At 46.7% G+C, this 23,465-nt stretch overlaps 1 protein-coding gene across 1 annotated transcript in view; it reads left to right on the top strand.

The window, feature by feature from the left end:
• Nucleotides 1-23,465, top strand: part of LOC139574102 (collagen alpha-1(XXIII) chain-like) — a 65,525-nt gene that overhangs the window by 14,792 nt on the left and 27,268 nt on the right. The window contains exons 2-6 of the mRNA XM_071398283.1: nucleotides 400-426; nucleotides 521-547; nucleotides 9,358-9,384; nucleotides 11,987-12,013; nucleotides 22,020-22,079. Coding sequence (XP_071254384.1) covers nucleotides 412-426; nucleotides 521-547; nucleotides 9,358-9,384; nucleotides 11,987-12,013; nucleotides 22,020-22,079 — 156 coding nt within the window. The 5' untranslated portion in view covers nucleotides 400-411. The remainder of the gene's footprint in view (nucleotides 1-399; nucleotides 427-520; nucleotides 548-9,357; nucleotides 9,385-11,986; nucleotides 12,014-22,019; nucleotides 22,080-23,465) is intronic.

Genomic DNA, 23,465 nt, shown 5'->3' with positions numbered 1-23,465 from the left:
TGCGTGTGTGTGTGTGTGTGTGTGTGTGTGTGTGTGTGTGTGTGTGTGTGTGTGTGTGTGTGTGTGTGTGTGTGTGTGTGTGTGTGTGCGTGTGCGTGTGCGTGTGTGTGTGTCTTCCAATAGTTTTATACGAGACAGACACACAGAGAGAATGTTGTACTAGAGGGGTGACATCATTGTTGGTTTGGCTAAGAGAAACAGTGTCCTCGGAGTCATCAGTGAGATTTACAAGCAGCCATTGACTCATTTTATACTTCATTGACTCACACACACTCACACTTTATAGGCTGTTCTCTAATGGATCTCTGGGGCAATCACTGCTCAGAACACATGGGTTAATCTGTCTCTTTTAATTTTCTATTTCTCTTGTTTTCTCTTTCCCTCCCCATCTCTCTGTAGGGCCCGCTCGGCATGGATGGCAAACCAGTGAGTATCTATTTGACAGTTGAATGAAACATGCTCTAATTTTACTGCAATCTTTTATTGATTTTAACTCTTTGACTCTCTCTCCTCTTCGTAGGGTCTCCCAGGTCCTAAAGGAAGTCAGGTATGCTCATTCCTCTCATTCCTGCAGTGGTTGTCATGTTGTTGGGAGTGGGAAACACGTAAAAGTTACAGGGATATAATATAATATTCTACACATGTTCATGTGTTTAAGTCTGTGAACGCAGGTGAGTATTGGAATCCAGGTGACTCGTTTCTGCACGTCATCAATCGTTATTTATTGTCCTAGTTGGAAAATACATCTATAGTGAGTTGGCGAGGTTACCATCAGTAGTAATCATGTAATCCATCCAAAAGTTGTTCCAGCCTCTCCAGACCTCATTGGGAGTCATGGCCCAGCTCTGCCTGAGGACAGAGCACTGAAACCCCTATACACTCCAGCCCTGGGGCCCATCTATCAGCCAACACACTGCTCTACCCACACACACACACTCACTCAGGGAGAATGGAGATTGGGGATAGGGGAAACAGCAGAGGCGAAGAGAATGGGTTAGGAGAGCGGGAGAGAGGTAGAAAAAGAGAGAAAGAGAGTTTATGACTTTCGACAGAGGCTCTTTAAAAAGTCATTACTACGGCCACCTTCCTCAGCCTTGGCCACGAAGAGAGGACTCATTTATCCACTGAGACATAAAACACTTGCAGAGCACTGAGAGCGGTTTGAATAACACTCTCCAAACATCATTAACATTTACATTACATTTAAGTCATTTAGCAGACGCTCTTATCCAGAGCGACTTACAAATTGGTGCATTCACCTTATGACATCCAGTGGAACAACCACTTTACAATAGTGCATCTAACTCTTTTAAGGGGGGGGGGGGGTTAGAAGGATTACTTTATCCTATCCTAGGTATTCCTTGAAGAGGTGGGGTTTCAGGTGTCTCCGGAAGGTGGTGATTGACTCCGCTGTCCTGGCGTCGTGAGGGAGTTTGTTCCACCATTGGGGTGCCAGAGCAGCGAACAGTTTTGACTGGGCTGAGCGGGAACTGTACTTCCTCAGTGGTAGGGAGGCGAGCAGGCCAGAGGTGGATGAACGCAGTGCCCTTGTTTGGGTGTAGGGCCTGATCAGAGCCTGAAGGTACTGAGGTGCCGTTCCCCTCACAGCTCCGTAGGCAAGCACCATGGTCTTGTAGCGGATGCGAGCTTCAACTGGAAGCCAGTGGAGAGAGCGGAGGAGCGGGGTGACGTGAGAGAACTTGGGAAGGTTGAACACCAGACGGGCTGCGGCGTTCTGGATGAGTTGTAGGGGTTTAATGGCACAGGCAGGGAGCCCAGCCAACAGCGAGTTGCAGTAATCCAGACGGGAGATGACAAGTGCCTGGATTAGGACCTGCGCCGCTTCCTGTGTGAGGCAGGGTCGTACTCTGCGGATGTTGTAGAGCATGAACCTACAGGAACGGGCCACCGCCTTGATGTTAGTTGAGAACGACAGGGTGTTGTCCAGGATCACGCCAAGGTTCTTAGCGCTCTGGGAGGAGGACACAATGGAGTTGTCAACCGTGATGGCGAGATCATGGAACGGGCAGTCCTTCCCCGGGAGGAAGAGCAGCTCCGTCTTGCCGAGGTTCAGCTTGAGGTGGTGGTCCGTCATCCACACTGATATGTCTGCCAGACATGCAGAGATGCGATTCGCCACCTGGTCATCAGAAGGGGGAAAGGAGAAGATTAATTGTGTGTCGTCTGCATAGCAATGATAGGAGAGACCATGTGAGGTTATGACAGAGCCAAGTGACTTGGTGTATAGCGAGAATAGGAGAGGGCCTAGAACAGAGCCCTGGGGGACACCAGTGGTGAGAGCACGTGGTGAGGAGACAGATTCTCGCCACGCCACCTGGTAGGAGCGACCTGTCAGGTAGGACGCAATCCAAGCGTGGGCCGCGCCGGAGATGCCCAACTCGGAGAGGGTGGAGAGGAGGATCTGATGGTTCACAGTATCGAAGGCAGCCGATAGGTCTAGGAGGATGAGAGCAGAGGAGAGAGAGTTAGCTTTAGCAGTGCGGAGCGCCTCCGTGATACAGAGAAGAGCAGTCTCAGTTGAATGACTAGTCTTGAAACCTGACTGATTTGGATCAAGAAGGTCATTCTGAGAGAGATAGCGGGAGAGCTGGCCAAGGACGGCACGTTCGAGAGTTTTGGAGAGAAAAGAAAGAAGGGATACTGGTCTGTAGTTGTTGACATCGGAGGGATCGAGTGTAGGTTTTTTCAGCAGGGGTGCAACTCTCGCTCTCTTGAAGACGGAAGGGATGTAGCCAGCGGTCAAGGATGAGTTGATGAGCGAGGTGAGGTAAGGGAGAAGGTCTCCGGAAATGGTCTGGAGAAGAGAGGAGGGGATAGGGTCAAGCGGGCAGGTTGTTGGGCGGCCGGCCGTCACAAGACGCGAGATTTCATCTGGAGAGAGAGGGGAGAAAGAGGTCAGAGCACAGGGTAGGGCAGTGTGAGCAGAACCAGCGGTGTCGTTTGACTTAGCAAACGAGGATCGGATGTCGTCGACCTTCTTTTCAAAATGGTTGACGAAGTCATCTGCAGAGAGGGAGGAGGGGGGAGGAGGGGGAGGAGGATTCAGGAGGGAGGAGAAGGTGGCAAAGAGCTTCCTAGGGTTAGAGGCAGATGCTTGGAATTTAGAGTGGTAGAAAGTGGCTTTAGCAGCAGAGACAGAAGAGGAAAATGTAGAGAGGAGGGAGTGAAAGGATGCCAGGTCCGCAGGGAGGCGAGTTTTCCTCCATTTCCGCTCGGCTGCCCGGAGCCCTGTTCTGTGAGCTCGCAATGAGTCGTCGAGCCACGGAGCAGGAGGGGAGGACCGAGCCGGCCTGGAGGATAGGGGACATAGAGAGTCAAAGGATGCAGAAAGGGAGGAGAGGAGGGTTGAGGAGGCAGAATCAGGAGATAGGTTGGAGAAGGTTTGAGCAGAGGGAAGAGATGATAGGATGGAGGAGGAGAGAGTAGCGGGGGAGAGAGAGCGAAGGTTGGGACGGCGCGATACCATCCGAGTAGGGGCAGTGTGGGAAGTGATGGATGAGAGCGAGAGGGAAAAGGATACAAGGTAGTGGTCGGAGACTTGGAGGGGAGTTGCAATGAGGTTAGTGGAAGAACAGCATCTAGTAAAGATGAGGTCGAGCGTATTGCCTGCCTTGTGAGTAGGGGGGGAAGGTGAGAGGGTGAGGTCAAAAGAGGAGAGGAGTGGAAAGAAGGAGGCAGAGAGGAATGAGTCAAAGGTAGACGTGGGGAGGTTAAAGTCACCCAGAACTGTGAGAGGTGAGCCGTCCTCAGGAAAGGAGCTTATCAGGGCATCAAGCTCATTGATGAACTCTCCAAGGGAACCTGGAGGGCGATAAATGATAAGGATGTTAAGCTTGAAAGGGCTGGTAACTGTGACAGCATGGAATTCAAAGGAGGCGATAGACAGATGGGTAAGGGGAGAAAGGGAGAAAGACCACTTGGGAGAGATGAGGATCCCGGTGCCGCCACCCCGCTGACCAGAAGCTCTCGGGGTGTGCGAGAACACGTGGGCAGATGAGGAGAGAGCAGTAGGAGTAGCAGTGTTATCTGTGGTGATCCATGTTTCCGTCAGTGCCAAGAAGTCGAGGGACTGGAGGGAAGCATAGGCTGAGATGAACTCTGCCTTGTTGGCCGCAGATCGGCAGTTCCAGAGGCTGCCGGAGACCTGGGACTCCACGTGGGTGGTGCGCGCTGGGACCACCAGGTTAGGGTGGCCGCGGCCACGCGGTGTGATGCGTTTGTATGGTCTGTGCAGAGAGGAGAGAACAGGGATAGACAGACACATAGTTGACAGGCTACAGAAGAGGCTACGCTAATGCAAAGGAGATTGGAATGACACGTGAACTACACGTCTCGAATGTTCAGAAAGTTAAGCTTGCGTTGCAGAAATCTTATTGACCAAAATTATTAAAATGATACAGTACTGCGGAAGTGGGCTAGCTAGCAGTGGCTGCGTTGTTGACTTTGTTTGAGAGTGTCGCTGGCTAGGTAACCTCGGTAGCTAGCTATGTAACCTCGGTAACTGGCTCGTTAATTAGTATAAACTACACAATTGTCTTAGATACAAGGACAGCAAAGACAACTATGTAGCTAGCTAACACTACACTAATCAATCGTTCCGTTGATCCGTTGAATGTAATAGTTTCTACAGTGTTGCTATTCGGTGGCTAGCTGGCTAGCGAGCAGTGTTGACTACGTTACGTTACGTTAAAAGGACGAAAAATAGCTGGCTAGCTAACCGAATTAGTCTAAACTACGCAGTTATCTTAGAAACAAAGACAGCAAAGACAACTATGTAGCTAGCTAACACTACACTAATCGAGTCGTTCCGTTGAATGTAATAGTTACTACAGTGTTGCTGTTCGGTGGCTAGCTGGCTAGGTAGCAGTGTTGACTACGTTACGTTAAAAGTTACGTTAAAAGAACGAAGAATAGCTGGCTAGCTACGCAATTATCTTTGATACAAAGACGGCTAAGTAGCTAGCTAAGATTAAACAAATCAAACCGTTGTACTGTAATGAAATGAAATGAGAATGTGAAAATGTGATACTACCTGAGGAGCGAAGCGGAAGGTAGCGAAGCTGGCTAGGTAGCAGTGTTGACTACGTTACGTTAAAAGTTACGTTAAAAGAACGAAGAATAGCTGGCTAGCTACGCAATTATCTTTGATACAAAGACGGCTAAGTAGCTAGCTAAGATTAAACAAATCAAACCGTTGTACTGTAATGAAATGAAATGAGAATGTGAAAATGTGATACTACCTGAGGAGCGAAGCGGAATGCGACCGGTTTCCACTCTAGCTTCTCACCACAGTTGTTTAATCAGTTGTTTCCTGTTTAATCAGTTGTTTCCTGCTAAAGAAGATGTCAAGCTGGGGTTGTCCTTTAATTCTTACGGCTGAGATCCCGTTAACGGGATCGACTTGACAACAGCCAGTGAAAGTGTAGGGCGCCAAATTCAAACAACAGAAATCTCATAATTAAAATTCCTCAAACATACAAGTATTTTACACCATTTCAAAGATAAACTTGTTGTTAATCCAGCCACAGTGTCCGATTTCAAAAAGGCTTTACGACGAAAGCACACCATCTGATTATGTTAGGTCAGTACCTAGTCACAGAAAAACACAGCCATTTTTCCAGCCAAAGAGAGGAGTCACAAAAAGCAGAAATAGAGATAAAATGAATTACTAACCTTTGATGATCTTCATCAGATGACACTCATAGGACTTCATGTTACACAATACATGTATGTTTTGTTCGATAAAGTTCATATTTATATCCAAAAATCTTAGTTTACATTGGCGCGTTATGTTCAGTAATGTTTTGCCTCCAAAACATCCGGTGATTTTGCAGAGAGCCACATCAATTTACAAGTATACTCATAATAAACATTGATAAAAGATATAAGTGTTTTACATGGAAATTTAGATAAACTTCTCCTTAATGCAACCGCTGTGTCAGATTTGCTTACGGAAAAAGCACACCATGCAATAATCTGAGTACGGCTCTCAGACACAAAAACAAGCCATACAGATACCCGCCATGTTGTGGAGTCAACAGAAGTCAGAAATAGCATTATAAATATTCACTTACCTTTGATGATCTTCATCAGAATGCACTCCCAGGAAGTCCAGTTCCACAATAAATGTTTGTTTTGTTCGATAACGGCCATAATTTATGTCCAAATACCTCCTTTTTGTTCACGCGTTTAGTTCCAAAATCCAAATTGATGACGCGCAGGCCAGACGAAAAGTCAAAAAAATCCATTACAGTTTGTAAAAACATGTCAAACGATGTATAGAATCAATCTTTAGGATGTTTTTAACATAAATCTTCAATAATGTTTCAACTGGAGAATTCCTTTATCTGTAGAAATGCAATGGAACGCAGCTAACTCTCACGGGGGCGCGCCTGAGTGAGCTCGTGGCACTCTGCCAGACCCCTGACTCAATCATCTCTCATTCCCCCCTCCATCACAGTAGAAGCATCAAACAAGGTTCTAAGGGCTGGTGACATGTAGTGGAAGCCTTAGGAAGTGCAATATGACCCCATAGACACTGTATATTGGATAGGCAAACCTACAAACCTCTGATTTCCCACTTCCTGGTTGGATTTTTTCTCAGGTTTTTGCCTGCCATATGAGTTCTGTTATACTCACAGACATCATTCAAACAGTTTTAGAAACTTCAGAGTGTTTTCTATCCAAATCCACCAATAATATGCATATCTTAGCTTCTACGACTGAGTAGCAGGCAGTTTACTCTGGGCACCTTATTGATCCAAGCTACTCAATACTGCCCCCAGCCATAAGAAGTTAAAGGGGCTTTCACAGCAATCAGAGCTCTGTCGTTAAAGTCAACCAGGTGTGGCACAGACAATCTTACTGTGTTTTTGCTGATGGGCGACCTCACAGCACACCACACCTTAGAGGAGGAGTGACAGGAGATATGGATGTGAGTGGAAGAGGGAAGGAAGAGAAAGGTGGAAATGGAAGAAGAGAGGGGGATAAGGAGAGGGAGGTGGTAAAGAGAAAGGATAAATGGAGGATAAGGAGTTAGAGAGGAACAATAAAAGATGTCCAGGGCAAGAGAGAGAGAAAAAGAGACAGAAGAAGAAGAGTGAGAGGTTGGAGGTCCAGACAGCTTGGTGCCCTGATCTCCCCTCCCTCCTTTTCTCCCACTCTTCCCCTCTCTTCCTCTCTGTCTCTCTGGGCCTGAAGGAAATGGAAGAGAGCAGGAGTTAAGCTTCTCCCTGTCAACAAGTGGGGAATCGCATTACCCCTCACTCTTATCCCCTCTTTTCCCCTGGCGCTACCCCCCATCTCACCTAACAATGTCCCCCCTTCTCCACTCACTGTGACCTGTACGCTCTCGTTGGCTGGCCCTCGCTTCATACTCGTCGCCAAACCCACTGGCTCCAGGTCATCTACAAGAACCTGCTAGGTATCAAATCAAATGTATTTATATACCCTTCTTACATCAGCTGATATCTCAAAGTGCTGTACAGAAACCCAGCATAAAATCCCAAACAGCAAGCAATGCAGGTGTAGAAGCACAGTGGCTAGGAAAAACTCCCTTGAAAGGCCAAAACCTAGGAAGAAACCTAGAGAGGAACCAGGCTATGAGGGGTGGCCAGTCCTCTTCTGGCTGTGCCGGGTGGAGATTATAACAGAACATGGCCAAGATGTTGAAATGTTCATAAATGACCAGCATGGTCAAATAATAATAATCACAGTAGTTGTCGAGGGTGCAGCAAGTCAGCACCTCAGGAGTAAATGTCAGTTGGCTTTTCATAGCCGATCATTAAGAGTATCTCTACCGCTCCTGCTGTCTCTAGAGAGTTGAAAACAGCAGGTCTGGGACAGGTAGCACGTCCGGTGAACAGGTCAGGGTTCCATAGCCGCAGGGTAAAGTCCCCCCTTATCTCAGCTCGCTGGTCACCATAGCAGCACCCACCTGTAGCACGCGCTCCAGCAGGTATATCTCTCTGGTCACCCCCAAAACCAATTCCTCCTTTGGTCGCCTCTCCTTCCAGTTCTCTGCTGCCAATGACTGGAACGAACTACAAAAATCTCTGGAACCCTGAAACACTTATCTCCCTCACTAGCTTTAAGCACCAGCTGTCAGAGCAGCTCACAGATTACTGCACCTGTACATAGCCCATCTATAATTTAGCCCAAACAATTACCTCTTCCCCTACTGTATTTATTTATTTATTTATTTTGCTCCCCATTATTTATATTTCTACTTTGCACATTCTTCCACTGCAAATCTACTATTCCAGTGTTTTATTTGCTATATATTGTATTTACTTCGCCACCATGGCCTTTTTTGCCTTTACCTCCCTTATCTCACCTCATTTGCTCACATTGTATATAGACTTATTTTTCTACTGTATTATTGACTGTATGTTTGTTTTACTCCATGTGTAACTCTGTCTTGTTGTATGTGTCGAACTGCTTTGCTTTATCTTGGCCAGGTCGCAATTGTAAATGAGAACTTGTTCTCAACTTGCCTACCTGGTTAAATAAAGGTGAAAAAAAAAAAAAATTAAACTTCCTTTCCCTGTCTTACGACTGAAACATCAGCATACCCAGTGTAGGAGAGAAACACAGAAAGACTCTTTCTCACACACACACATGCACACACACACTGAGCTCAGCTCAGCCTGCCGGCCTGGAGGACATTATTAGCAGATGTCCCCTACAGCTCTCCAGTCCGGTCAATCACAGTGGGTTTGTGGTCATAGCGCGGTCTGCGGTCAGGAGCCACATTCACGGTCCCAGTGCCACCTGTCATCAGATAGATCAGTGTGACTGAGAGGTGGGCGAGAGGATGGCCCGTAGTGAGGATTAGCTCATCTACGAGCCCACTGTCCATAGGGGAACTACTCAGCCAGTCAACCAGTCAAATCATCCTTAACACACACAGCATGTCAAAGCATAGCTTCAGTGCGCTGTGGCTGCCGACCCCTTAGCGATAATAGCGAATGGTTCCTCTCCAGTCTCCATACCGAACGACACAGTTCTACCTCATTACATGAAAAAGTCCTTCTCTGAGGGAGGGGTGGAAGAATGGATGTCTTGGCCTTTGAATTGTATTTCTCATTACCTCAGAAACCCTTCAACAGGACTCCCGGAGGCTTTTTACTCAGTCGGCAAACATTAGCGAAAGTCGCTAAATGTTTGCGAAAAGAGCTCAGGTCGTTTTTTACGCTGGCTCGCGTTCAGAGACAAAACTGTTCAACTCCCTGTGACTTTCGACAAGGTGTATTTCTGTGAGTGACATGGATATATGGGGCAAAATCATCACATTCTGATCACATTTTTCTCTCATTATCTCTCCTTTTTCTCCAGGGACCAGCGGGACTCAAGGGAGATAAGGTATGTTCAAATATAGAACTTTACCTCACTCCCAGCTGTACTGTATGCAGAATCCAGAAGGATGTGCACCTGGGAATTACGTCCTGTGCACGGATTGTGCACACTGACTGACAGATAGGACACACACACGTTCTCAGACACCTTCTATCAAACCTTCTATCACATTTTACACAAAACACCCGCACACGCTCTCAATCACCCGCCCGCACACACATTCTCACATGTCTCCTATCCAACAGCGCATAGATTACCTGGCATGCATGTACTGTACAGAGCTCATATATTAGCTGCAGTCAGAGATCTCTCATGTCAGGACAGCCCTGTAGCACTGTACTGTGGCATACTGCTGAGATCCCATCCATCTCTTTCTCAAACTCACACACTCTCACACTTTGCCCAGCCCAAAATGTCTGAAATGGATAGCACTGTATTGGACCAATGGGTGACTTGGTGCGTGTGTGGGTGACTCTGTGTTTGTGTGTTTGTACATGCTAGCGCTTGTGTGTGTGTGTGTGTGTGTCATATGCGTGCGTGGAGCGTATAAGCGTGGTCACAGGATGTCACGCCCTGGCCTTAGTATTATTTGTTTTCTTTATTATTTTAGTTAGGTCAGGGTGTGACATGGGGTATGTGTGTGTTTTGGGTGATTATATGGTATAGGGGGTGTTGGTTGTAGTGTATGGGTTTGTGTTGAGTGTATGTGTCTAGGTATGTCTATGGTTGAGTGTAGGTGTTTAGGAAAGTCTATGGTTGCCTGATTTGGTTCTCAATCAGAGACAGCTGGTTATTGTTGTCTCTGATTGGGAGCCATATTTAAGGTAGCCATAGGCTTTAGGTGTTTGTGGGTAATTGTCTATGTTGAACGTTTGTAGCATGTGTGTGTGTGCACTACGTTTATAGCTTCACGGTCGTTTGTTGTTTTGTATAGTTTGTATAAGTGTTTCGTTTCGTGTTCATCTTCGTGGTTCTAATAAAAGAAGATGTATTCATATCCCGCTGCGCCTTGGTCCGTCTCTCCTCCACACGATCGTGACACAGGAACAACACACGTGTGGTGAAGAAGATCCTGTCGGGAATATTATTCCCGCTGATGAACAGCAATTTGGAATGACGGATGATGCGAAAGGTTCCGGAAATTTGGCTGCCGTTCTGTAATCACCATAGCCCTGTTATGAGAACACAGAGCCCAAATCCCCCTCATCTGAGCAGCAGCAACACTCAGCACGTGTCCTCTCCTCTCCACAGTTTCCCTTGTGGGAGATGATCCATAAATCCATATTTCATTGGCTTTGCAGATGGCGGCTTTGGTTTACTTACTGTAGCATCGCCGCTAATTGTGTCGTTTCGCTGCTGTCAACTGTTCCAAATGTAGACCGAAATGTGTGTGACCGAAATGAATAATGACTTTAGAATAAAACGTAACACCCACCCCATGACTGTTGTTCAGGGACAAGACATAGAGGTGGTGGAGGAGGACTGTACATTCTTGGGTGTTGTATTACACCACACGCTACAGTGGGGGAAATGCACAGAACAGACTTATAAGAAAGGACAGTTAAGGCTCTATTTTTTAAGGAAGCGAACCTCTTTTAATGTTGATTTATTGTCACTGTTTTACAAGTCCTTCATCGAAAGTGTCTTAAAGGTCCATTGTAAACGTTTTTATCTCAATATCAAATCCTTTCTGGGTAACAATGAAGTACCTTACTGTGATCGTTTTCAATTCAAATGGTCAAAAAGAAGGAAAATTGCTTCTTAGCTAAGTGCAATGTCTCAAGCAAGAATTTTGCTCGGACTGGAAGTGGTCTGAGGGGCCTAATGGGAGGGGTGTGTAACTTGAAAACTAGCCGTTATTGGCAGAGAAGAGGGCAAACTCTTTTTGGTATTGGTCTATTAACTTATGATGTCACCAGACGGTTGAAAAATCCAACCGAGCCAAACAAACTACAGTTTCAGGTGGTCTTTTCAAACAGCTCTGACACTAAAAGTGCATTATCATAATTTGCACAACTTCTCAGTATTATTATTAGGAAATATGTATAACACGGGAAAATCACGTTTTTAGAGAGCCCTGCTCCTAGCTCTGCAAGTAAGGTGATGGGTGTCAAGCAGACACGTCTGGAGGTCATCTATGACAAGAGAGCCCTCACTAAGGCCCACAAGGTACAGATGGACCCCAGACATCCTCTTTACCAGGGGTTTGGACTACTCCCCTCGGGGTGATGTTATAGGGCCCCAGGGTACAAAGCAAATAGAGCCAGGCATTAAAGGGCCCCAGGGTACAAAGCAAATAGAGCCAGGTGATCCTTTGTCTAAGTAGCATTAAGGCTTCTGAATGTTTTAAACCAACCACCAGTAGGAATGTGGCCTACAGTTGAAATTTAGTTGACAGAATGTACTGATATATATTGTACAGATTAATCCTTGACCTCTCATGAATTGCACCTTTTCTACCTGTATGTATTGTCAGCAAGTCCTTGTTCTATATTTGATTATGTGTATTTATGTCTGCACAGTGCAGCAACCCAAATTTCCCCACAGGGATAATAAAGCCATTATCTTATTTTGTGTTGATGGTTGTTCTCTTGTGTGTCCTCTACAGGGTGACCAGGGAGACATTGGGCCCAGGGTAAGTTTCTCTCCCTCTCTAAACCTGTTTCCCTATCTCCCTCACTCTCTCTGACTGCTGAAGCGAATGATGTAGGGTATGTATAGAGCTATGGGTGTACAGTGCATTCAGAAAGTATTCAGACCCCTTGACTTTTTCCACATTTTGTTATGTTATAGCCTTATTCTAAAAGGTATTAAACAATGTATTTTTTCTCAGCAATCTACACACAATAACCCATAATGGCAAAGCGAAAACAGGTTTTTAGACATTTTGCAAATGTATTAAAAAACTATACAGTAATCCCTCGTTTATCGCGGGGGTTACGTTCCGAAAATGACCCGCGATAAGTGAAATCCGCGAAATAGAAAACTTTTTTTTTTTTTACAATTAGCAACTATTACATGTATACAAATACAGTGACTCACGTGTAGGCCGTTTCGTCGACATTATGGGTTTAGGAGATGTTCGAAATTACAAGATAATTTGGCCAACTTAATGTAAATTTGCCAAGCTGTTTTATGTACGTACACATAACTGCACGAGACGACAAAATGATAGCACAATTCGTAGCATGTTTTGATACAAGAAGCGGGAGTGAGTTTTTAGCGAATCAGAATGCAGAGCACAATGCACCAAAAAAAAAAAAAAAATGCATTATGAAAATCCGCGAAATAGCGAATCCGCGATAAGTGAACCGCGAAGTGGCGAGGGATCACTGTATATATAGAAATAACTTATTTACATAAATATTCAGACCCTTTGCCATGAGATTCGAAATTGAGCTCAGGTCCATTGATCACCCTTGAGATATTTCTGCAACTTGATTGGAGTCCACTTGTGGTAAATTCAATTGATTGGACATGATTTGGAAAGGGACACACCTGTTTATATAAGGTCCCACAGTTGACAGTGCATGTCAGAGCAAAAACCAAGCCTTGAGGTCAAAGGAATTGTCCGTAGAGCTCCGAGACAGGATTGTGTCGAGGCACAGATCTTGAGAAGGGTACCAAAACATTTTCTGCAGCATTGAAGGTCCCCAAGAACACAGTGGCCTGTGTGGAGATGGGAGAACCTTCCAGAAGGACAACCATCTCTGCAGCACTCCACCAATCAGGCCTTTATGGTTGAGTGGCCAGACGGAAGTCACTCCTCAGTAAAAGGCACATGACGGCCTGCTTGGAGTTTGCCAAAAGGCACCTAAATGGACTCTCAGACCGTGAGAAACAAGATTCTGTTTTTCAGTGGCAGGGACTGGGAGCAAAGTACAGAGAGATCCTTGATGGGAGCCCGGACTTGAACTCGATCGAACATCTCTGCAGAGACCTGTGCAGGGACGCTAAGGCTGTAATCGCTGACAAAGGTGCTTCAACAAAGTACTGAGTAAAGGTTCTGAATACTTGTGTATTTAAAAAAAAAACAGTTTTTGCTTTGTCATTATGGGGTATTGTGTTTAGATTGATGAGGGAAAATTAACAATTTAATACATTTCAGGATAAGACTGTGACGTAACAAAATGTGGAAAAAGTCCGAATGAACTGTACGTACAGTATACTGTATGTATGCACCTGACCTGAGGGAATTCAAGCAACGAGGGCGTTTGTTTGAATACAGCACCTCAACTCCTGTTCTCCAACTCTTGTTCACGTCCCAAACTCTATCATCTGTTCTCTGGCTCCGTCTGTCTCCCCTCCCTCCCTCCCTCCCTCCCGTTCCCCCTCTCCCTGCATATTAGGGTAATGGTCCATCCCAAATGGAGAAAAAAGGCGATGGGGAGAGGGTGGAGGGGAATTGGCTCTGTGGAGTATTTATAACATCTGAAAAACACTCCACTCACATCATTCATCATTGCCATGTTAACACATGTATATGCACAGAAAGACATTACCGGTCTTTACACACACCGTTAACACGCTGTATAATTCCTCTGATCATTTAGGCGAGGCGGTGTGTGTGTGAGTTTCTGCGTTTGTGTGTACATGTTTTCCCAACGTGGCTAGCATGACGGCCCAACCCAGAACTCACTCTTCCTCTTCTGATGAGGCTTTAAAAGCTCCCCCTGTTCCAGTCAAATATAAGAAATGAAGCCATTTAAGTGTGATGGAAATACTTATATTTCACCGTGGAAACCCCAAAACTAGGACTCCGAGCCAGAACTAGCATCCAGAGGGGACCGGTCTCCTCCAAACCATCTCTTTTTACATTGTGGGGGTAACCTCTCTCTGCATCTGGAGAATGCTGTCATTGTTGCCTTTTCACGATGTGCTATCATCCATCCCTGTATTTAACGTCTATATAATTATCTCCTACTTTACTCAGTGCAAGTCCAAAAACTGCTCCCCTGGGGATATCTGGTGTGGACCATTCTGTAAGAAGTCATGGCCTTAGATTAACGGTTTACAGTACTGTATATCTTATCACTGTGCTTAATGAGGTTAATCTGGGTTAGGTGACAGGTTACGGGCAAACGTTGTCTCCTACCTATTGTTGGTAAGAGCCCTTCTTTATATACTCAGCTACTGCTCTATATATATCTATATATCCATAGGATGCATTCCAAATGGTACCCTGTTCCCTATATAGTGCACTACTTTTGACCATATATGGGGACTAGGGTGTCATTTGGGATGCAACCCCACTGTCTGTCATTCACATCTCATTCTGAACCACACTGGTGTTTGTGAGATAATGTGAGATACTGCTATTACATGTCAACGAAGGACAAACCCAGTGGTATTTACGACGCGGTCAGCAACATTGATGAAATTCCTGACTTTTATCTAGCCATAAGTCCCTTTGGTTTCCCAGCCCACCAGCCAATCCTGCGAGATCTTGAGGTAATTCTCTGTGTGGTAATGAATCCCTTTGGCATTATGCGTTAGCTATTGCGCCAAGGGATAAATAGTGTACTTGGATGCGGCGCCTGTAACTGCGATCTGCCTGGGTAACTTTAGAGCCAGAAAGGATTGCTTAGAAGCACAAGTTTTTCCAAAACAAAGCAGCTCGCAGACTGCTACAGTATTTGCAGCTTGGCACGTTGCTCGTTGATTGGGTGTTGATAGAATAGGTGACAAGTGTCAGCCAATTAGCAGGATGGGACTCTCAGTCAGTATATGCTGCTGAATGAGAGTTTTGGGGTATACATATCAACTATTTGCATTTGTTGTCTGTGTTAACAGGACCTGATAATATATTGATGTAGACAGTAGGAGTACACACTTAACCAATGTGGTCCTGTGTGGCTCAGTAGGTAGAGCATGGCACTTGCAACGTCAAAGGTTGTGGGTTTGATTCCTGCTGGGGCCACCTCTATGTATGTATATGCACGGATGACTAAGTCACTTTGAACAAAATGATTTGCTGAATGGTATATATTATAATCAATCCCCTGCCCCACACTCTGTCAACACTGGGTTCTGATGCCAACTCTCTCTGTACTCTCTACCTCTGCCCCCATTGGAGAGGATAAGAGGAGACACACAAAAACAGGAAGTAGTCATGCATCACTGTCAGTGTGACTTCCTGTCGATCTGTCATCATTACTGCCAGTGTTGGCCCAAAAGTGGGCTCAGATCACATACACATGATGGCAGAGACATTAAAAGATACTCAATAACCCAGGATGGCAGAGACATTAAAAGATACTCAATAACCCAGGATGGCAGAGACATTATAAGATACTCAATAACCCAGAATGGCAGAGACATTAAAAGATACTCAATAACCCAGAATTGTCACGATCGTCTATAGTAGAGAGTGAGGACCAACATGCAGCGCGTGGAAAGTAAGTCATCTTCCTTTTATTTGAAGAGAACGAACACCAAAACGAAACCACTTTACAAAATAACAAAACAGACGAACGTGAAGCTAAACATGAACTAGTGCCTACAAGCAACATAGAACATCGACATAGACAATACCCCACAAACAGCTAAAGCCTATGGTTACCTTAAATATGGCTCCCAATCAGAGACAACAATAACCAGCTGTCTCTAATTGAGAACCCATTCAGGCAACCATAGACTTCCCTAGACAACTACACACAACCATAGACACAGCTAGATACCTATACTAAACATAAACCCAACTACTCTAATAAACCCCCTAAACCTTACAACCACCCTAGACACTACAAAACACATACACTCCCCATGTCACACCCTGACCTAACTAAAATAATAAATAAAACAAAGAATACTAAGGCCAGGGCGTGACATAACCCCCCCCTTAAGGTGCGAACTCCGAGCGCACCAGCACATAGTCTAGGGGAGGGTCTGGGTGGGCTTCCTTCCACGGCGGCGGCTCCGGCACAGGTCGTGGTCCCCACCCCACCATAGTCACTACCCGCTTACGTAGCCTCCTCCAAATGGCCACCCTCCACATTAACCCCACTGGATTAAGGGGCAGCACCGGACTAAGGGGCAGCACCGGACTAAGGGGCAGCAGCGGACTAAGGGGCAGCACCGGACTAAGGGGCAGCACCGGGATAAGGGGCAGCACCAGGATAAGGGGCAGCACCAGGATAAGGGGCAGCTCCGGACTGAGGGACGGATCCTGGCTGGACGGCTCTGGCGGATCCTGGCTGGACGGCTCATGGCTGGCTGACGGATCTGGCTGCTCATGGCTGGCTGACGGATCTGGCTGCTCATGGCTGGCTGACGGATCTGGCTGCTCCTGGCTGGCTGACGGATCTGGCTGCTCATGGCTGGCTGACGGATCTGGCTGCTCATGGCTGGCTGACGGATCTGGCTGCTCAAGGCTGGCTGACGGATCTGGCTGCTCATGGCTGGCTGACGGATCTGGCTGCTCATGGCTGGCTGACGGATCTGGCTGCTCATGGCTGGTTGGCGGCTCTGGCAGATCCTGTCTGGTTGGCGGCTCTGGCAGATCCTGTCTGACGAATGGCTCTAGCGGCTCCTGACTGACTATCGGCTCTGACGGCTCGGGACAGACGGGCGGCTCTAATGGCTCGGGACAGACGGATGGCTCAGACGGCACTGGGCAGACGGATGGCTCAGATGGCGCTGGGGAGACGGATGGCTCAGATGGCGCTGAAGAGACGGATGGCTCAGATGGCGCTGGAGAGACGGATGGCTCAGATGGCGCTGGAGAGACGGGTGGCTCAGATGGCGCTGGGGAGACGGATGGCTCTGGCCGGTCCGTTCTGGCGGAAGGCTCTGGCCGATCCGGTCTGGCGGAAGGCTCTGGCTGATCCGGTCTGGCGGAAGACTCTGGCTGATCCGGTCTGGCGGAAGGCTCTGGCTGATCCGGTCTGGCGGAAGGCTCTGGCTGATCCGGTCTGGCGGAAGGCTCTGGCTGATCCGGTCTGGCGGAAGGCTCTGGCTGGCCCGGTCTGGCGGAAGGCTCTGGCTGGTCCGGTCTGGCGGAAGGCTCTGGCTGGTCCGGTCTGGCGGAAGGCTCTGGCTGATCCGTTCTGGCGGAAGGCTCTAGCGGCTCCTGTCTGGCGGACGGCTCTAGCGGCTCCTGTCTGGCGGACGGCTCTGTAGGCTCATGGCAGACGGGCGGCTTTGCAGGCTCAATACAGACAGGCAATTCATGCGGCGCTTGGCAGACGGACAGTTCAGACAGCGTTGGGCAGACAGGCAGTTCAGGCGCCGCTTGGCAGACGAGCAGTTCAGGCGCCGTTGGGCAGACGGCAGACTCTGGCCGGCTGAGACGCACTATAGGCCTGGTGCGTGGCGCCGGAACTGGAGGTACCGGGCTAAGAACACGCACCTTTAGGCTAGTGTGGGGAACAACAACAGGGCACACTGGACTCTCGATGCGCACTATAGGCCTGGTGCGTGGTACCGGAACTGGAGGTACCGGGCTGAGGGCACGCACCTCAGGGCAAATGCGGGGAGAAAAAACAGTGCGTACAGGGCTCTGGAGACGCACAGGTAGCTTAGTGCGTGGTGCCGGAACTGGAGGCACTGGGCCGGAGACACGCACCACAGGGAGAGTGCGTGGAGGAGGAACAGGGCTCTGGAGACGCCCTGGAAGCCTGGTGCGTAGTGTAGGCACTGGTGGTACTGGGCTGGGAACACACACCACAGGGCTAGTGCGAGGAGCAGTAACAGGACGCACAGGACTCTGGAGACGCACATTAGACCTAGTGCTTGGTGCCGGAACTGGTGGTACCGGGCTGGGGACATGCATCTCAGGATGAGTGCAAAAGGTAGGAACAGGACACACCGGGTTGTGAAGGTGTACTGGAGACCTGGTGTGTATAGCCGGCATCAAATCTTCCGGAACTTTAACACAAGTTTCAGGCTGAGTACGAGGAACTGACACAGGTGGCATCGGACAGCTAACACGCTCCTCAGGGAGAATGCCATGCATACTCTGCCAAACCAACAGCTCTCTCTCTTCACTCTCCTCCAATTTCGTCAACAACTCCTCGAATGTCTCATAATCTCCCCTTCGTTCACTCTCCTCCAATCTGTCCAATAACTCCTCGACCATCTCAGACTCACCCCTCAACTTCGCCGACTGCTCCAAGTGCCCCCCTCCAAGAATTGTTTTGTGCTGTCTCTTGGGCTTCCTACCGTTTCTCCGTGCTGCCTCCATCTCTGCCTTGGGGCAGTGATATTCCCCTGGCTGTGACCAGGGTCCTCTCCCGTCTAGGATTTCCTCCCACGTCCAGGAGTCTTGACATCGCTGCTGTTGCTTTGTTTTCCGCTGCTTGATCCGATGATGGTGGGGTATTCTGTCACGATCGTCTATAGTAGAGAGTGAGGACCAACATGCAGCGCGTGGAAAGTAAGTCATCTTCCTTTTATTTGAAGAGAACGAACACCAAAACGAAACCACTTTACAAAATAACAAAACAGACGAACGTGAAGCTAAACATGAACTAGTGCCTACACGCAACATAGAACATCGACATAGACAATACCCCACAAACAGCTAAAGCCTATGGTTACCTTAAATATGGCTCCCAATCAGAGACAACAATAACCAGCTGTCTCTAATTGAGAACCCATTCAGGCAACCATAGACTTCCCTAGACAACTACACACAACCATAGACACAGCTAGATACCTATACTAAACATAAACCCAACTACTCTAATAAACCCCCTAAACCTTACAACCACCCTAGACACTACAAAACACATACACTCCCCATGTCACACCCTGACCTAACTAAAATAATAAATAAAACAAAGAATACTAAGGCCAGGGCGTGACAAGAATGGCAGAGACATTAAAAGATACTCAATAACCCAGGATGGCAGAGACGTTAAAAGATACTCAATAACCCAGAATGGCAGAGACGTTAAAAGATACTCAATAACCCAGAATGGCAGAGACATTATAAGATACTCAATAACCCAGGATGGCAGAGACATTAAAAGATACTCAATAACCCAGGATGGCAGGGACGTTAAAAGATACTCAATAACCCAGGATGGCAGAGACGTTAAAAGATACTCAATAACCCAGAATGGCAGAGACATTATAAGATACTCAATAACCCAGGATGGCAGAGACGTTAAAAGATACTCAATAACCCAGGATGGCAGAGACATTAAAAGATACTCAATAACCCAGGATGGCAGGGACGTTAAAAGATACTCAATAACCCAGGATGGCAGAGACGTTAAAAGAAACTCAATATCCCAGAATGGCAGAGACATTATAAGATACTCAATAACCCAGGATGGCAGAGACGTTAAAAGATACTCAATAACCCAGGATGGCAGAGACATTAAAAGATACTCAATAACCCAGGATGGCAGAGACGTTAAAAGAAACTCAATAACCCAGAATGGCAGAGACATTATAAGATACTCAATAACCCAGAATGGCAGAGACATTAAAAGATACTCAATAACCCAGGATGGCAGAGACGTTAAAAGATACTCAATAACCCAGGATGGCAGAGACATTAAGAGATACTCAATAACCCAGGATGGCAGAGACATTAAAAGATACTCAATAACCCAGAATGGCAGAGACATTAAAAGATACTCAATAACCCAGAATGGCAGAGACATTAAAAGATACTCAATAACCCAGAATGGCAGAGACATTATAAGATGCTCAATAACCCAAAATGGCAGAGACATTATAAGATACTCAATAACCCAGGATGGCAGAGACGTTAAAATAAACTCAATAACACAGGATGGCGGAGACATTAAAAGATACTCAATAACCCAGGATGGCAGAGACATTAAAAGATACTCAATAACCCAGAATGGCAGAGACATTAAAATAAACGCAATAACCCAGAATGGCAGAGACATTATAAGATGCTCAATAACCCAAAATGGCAGAGACATTATAAGATACTCAATAACCCAGAATGGCAGAGACATTATAAGATGCTCAATAACCCAAAATGGCAGAGACATTATAAGATACTCAATAACCCAGGATGGCAGAGACGTTAAAATAAACTCAATAACCCAGAATGGCGGAGACATTAAAAGATGCTCAATAACCCCAAATGGCAGAGACATTATAAGATGCTCAATAACCCAAAATGGCAGAGCCATTATAAGATACTCAATAACCCAGAATGGCAGAGACATTAAAATATACTCAATAACAAAAAGAAAAACAGCCACCACTCTACCACAGAAAGATATCACGATGATTTTACTCGAGGCTGTTCAAAGCACCTTTGAAGAAGGCGACAAACATTCTAGCTCAAGAGGCTCTCCATCTTTAAGACAAGACTCTTGACTGTTGCGTCCCAACAGGAAGTAACTGTGTATTTAGGTTCATCTTCAGACTGCGATGAAAGACCCCCCATGGTGGGGTTTTATCCCAACCCAAGCTGTCCTCTCTCTTTCCCTCAGTGTGGGGGAGATAGAGGGCATGGTGGATAGGAGCTTAGAAGCTAGACGATTTTTTTGTCTTACTGTCATCCTGATGTTGGAAGAGTAGGACCCAGAGCTTTCCACACACACACACACACACACACACACACACACACACACACACACACACACACACACACACACACACACACACACACACACACACACACACACACACACACACACACACACACACACACACACACACACACACACACACACACACACACACACACACACACTGAGCCATGTGGTCAGAAAGAACTCAGGTTGTACAGTGTTCATGAGGTGTAGGGGAGATGAGTGTATAACACCCTTTCAGTCTGTACTGAGACTCTGCGCTATAAGGGATGATCAAATGTGGTCTTCACGGTAGGAATGAGTGAGTGAATGAGACAGAAGAGAGGGGGGAAAGAGAGGCTGTGGTGTCGGAAACCTCAGCTGTACAACGATCGCCGCAGCCCACTAACAGAAAACTCATGACCAGACTGGCATATCTCTCTCTCGTTCTCTCTCTCCATCTCTCTCTCTCTCTCTCCCTTTTATTTCCCCTCGCCCACCAACTCTCTCTATCCCTCTCTCTCATCCCTCTCTCCCATCCATTTGTTTTGTGAGGGAACTCAAACAGAGTTGCTGGTCTCCATATGAGTTATCTGCCGACAGACTCTCGGTGTTCTGTTCTGCTTGGGAGGAAATTATCATAGTTACTGTCTGTTGGGCTCAACAAAACAGAGCCTCCAAACACAACCTCCTCTGTGGGTTTAAAGATATGCATTATTATAGAGTGAGTCACACAGATATTGGTTTACAAAGAAAGAAAGGGACATATACAGCAAATAGGTACAGACTGGTTCACATATCCTAAATCCTAGATATGGATTTCCTGGAGAGTGAATGGATAGATGATAGAAAAGTCCTAGCCCCGACTATACATTATTATTTAAAGTTGGTGCTATTTGATGACTATTTAGTGTACTCTACAGCTCTGTCTAACTGGGTATGAAGAGATATGAGTACCGGTAGTATACAGATCAATCCTTCCACATTTTAACATTATAGACACCCATGTGGCGAATGGACTGTCACACACACCTGTTGAACATTTAACTTAGCCACATGGTGCTCCACCATTCCTCCGACAGGTGACTCACCCTCCTCTGTGTTTCTCCCCCCTCCTCCCCCCTCCTCCCCCAGGGCCCTCCTTCCCACAACTCATACGCAGGTCTGCACAGTAATCAGATCCTCACCGTTAAGGTTTGTCCCTCGTGCCCCTCCGTAGCCTTGTTCTCCCAGCAGGCCACCGCTGACCTGCCTGTCTCTCTCCGCTGGACTACAGTTGCCGGGTCACCTTTGACCTCTCAACCCTGACCTCTTATCTGGAAGCTTACTCTGTCAGTCTCTCACTTCTCAGCACCTCACTCTGTCTCTCCTTGGAGAATGGAGGGGAACTTCAGCCTGAAATCGGTCCCTGGCTTATTTATTCACTGATTTCTTGATTTTTCTTTCTTTCTGTTTCCTTTCCCTCTATCTCTCTTTCTCTTTCCACCGCTCTGTCACTTTCTCTTTCAATCTTCTGCTCTGCACCCTCTCTGTGCTTCCCTCCATCCCTACTCTTCCTTTTTTCTCTCTTCCTCCTCCTCTGTTCTCCTGGTTCAGATGGTCTTTCCCCGCTATGACCACGGCTTTATGTCTGGTGACCAGTCCAACTTTCAGAGACGCTTGATGAAGGTACACCTCCACTAAGGCATGTGTGCACCTCTAACCACCTTTAACCCGTTCACTGCTGGTTGATATCTCTTATTCACTGCTTGATATTATATCTCTCACCCTTTTCTTCATTATATCGCTCTCTCTGTTGTCATCTCTTTTTTGCTCTCTCTCAGTTCATTTATCTCCTCATGCACATGTGCTGTGTTCTGTTTAGTGTGTGTGTGTGTGTGTGTGTGTGTGTGTGTGTGTGTGTGTGTGTGTGTGTGTGTGTGTGTGTGTGTGTGTGTGTGTGTGTGTGTGTGTGTGTGTGTGTGTGTGTGTGTGTGTGTGTGTGTGTGTGTGTGTGTGTGGTGTGGTGTTTCCATGGTGCCTATTTCATAACATGACAAAACCAATAGAAAACATATCAGGAAAACTACAGGGCCACATGTTAGAGCGGGTTTAGGATTGTGTGCTTTTCATTATATTGGGAATAGAACAGCTTTGTTGGTGGAGTCCTCTGCCTTCCAGAACTATGTTAATCGTCTACGCAGGGAAACGGGCTGAGAGTCTGGTGGATGAAGACCTTGATAGAATCAGTGGAAATGAAAAGGCCCTTCCCTCACACATCTCACCACAACACACAGGCCCAGACCAGCACATACATTATGTCGGTGATTGAGAATGCTGGGAATATCCATGTGAATACCATGAGATGACTCTGGTTTAATGGAATGGATTTAGTTATACAAGAACCAAGCAGGGAAACATTAACATGAACAGGGTTTACTTTAACCGTTAGATTAGATTACTTCACCACAGTGTGAAAATACTGGTGTGGAAATGTATGTTTTTATTAGAATTTTATTTTACATTTATTTAACTAGGCAAGTCACTAAGGAGATGCCTAAGTGGGATGTAGCGCTAAGTGGGTTAAGGGAAATTCTTAAC

The sequence above is a fragment of the Salvelinus alpinus genome, chromosome 4 (assembly GCF_045679555.1).
Source record: "Salvelinus alpinus chromosome 4, SLU_Salpinus.1, whole genome shotgun sequence".
Lineage (NCBI taxonomy): Eukaryota > Metazoa > Chordata > Actinopteri > Salmoniformes > Salmonidae > Salvelinus > Salvelinus alpinus.
This window is presented reverse-complemented; position numbering and strand designations above follow the sequence as displayed.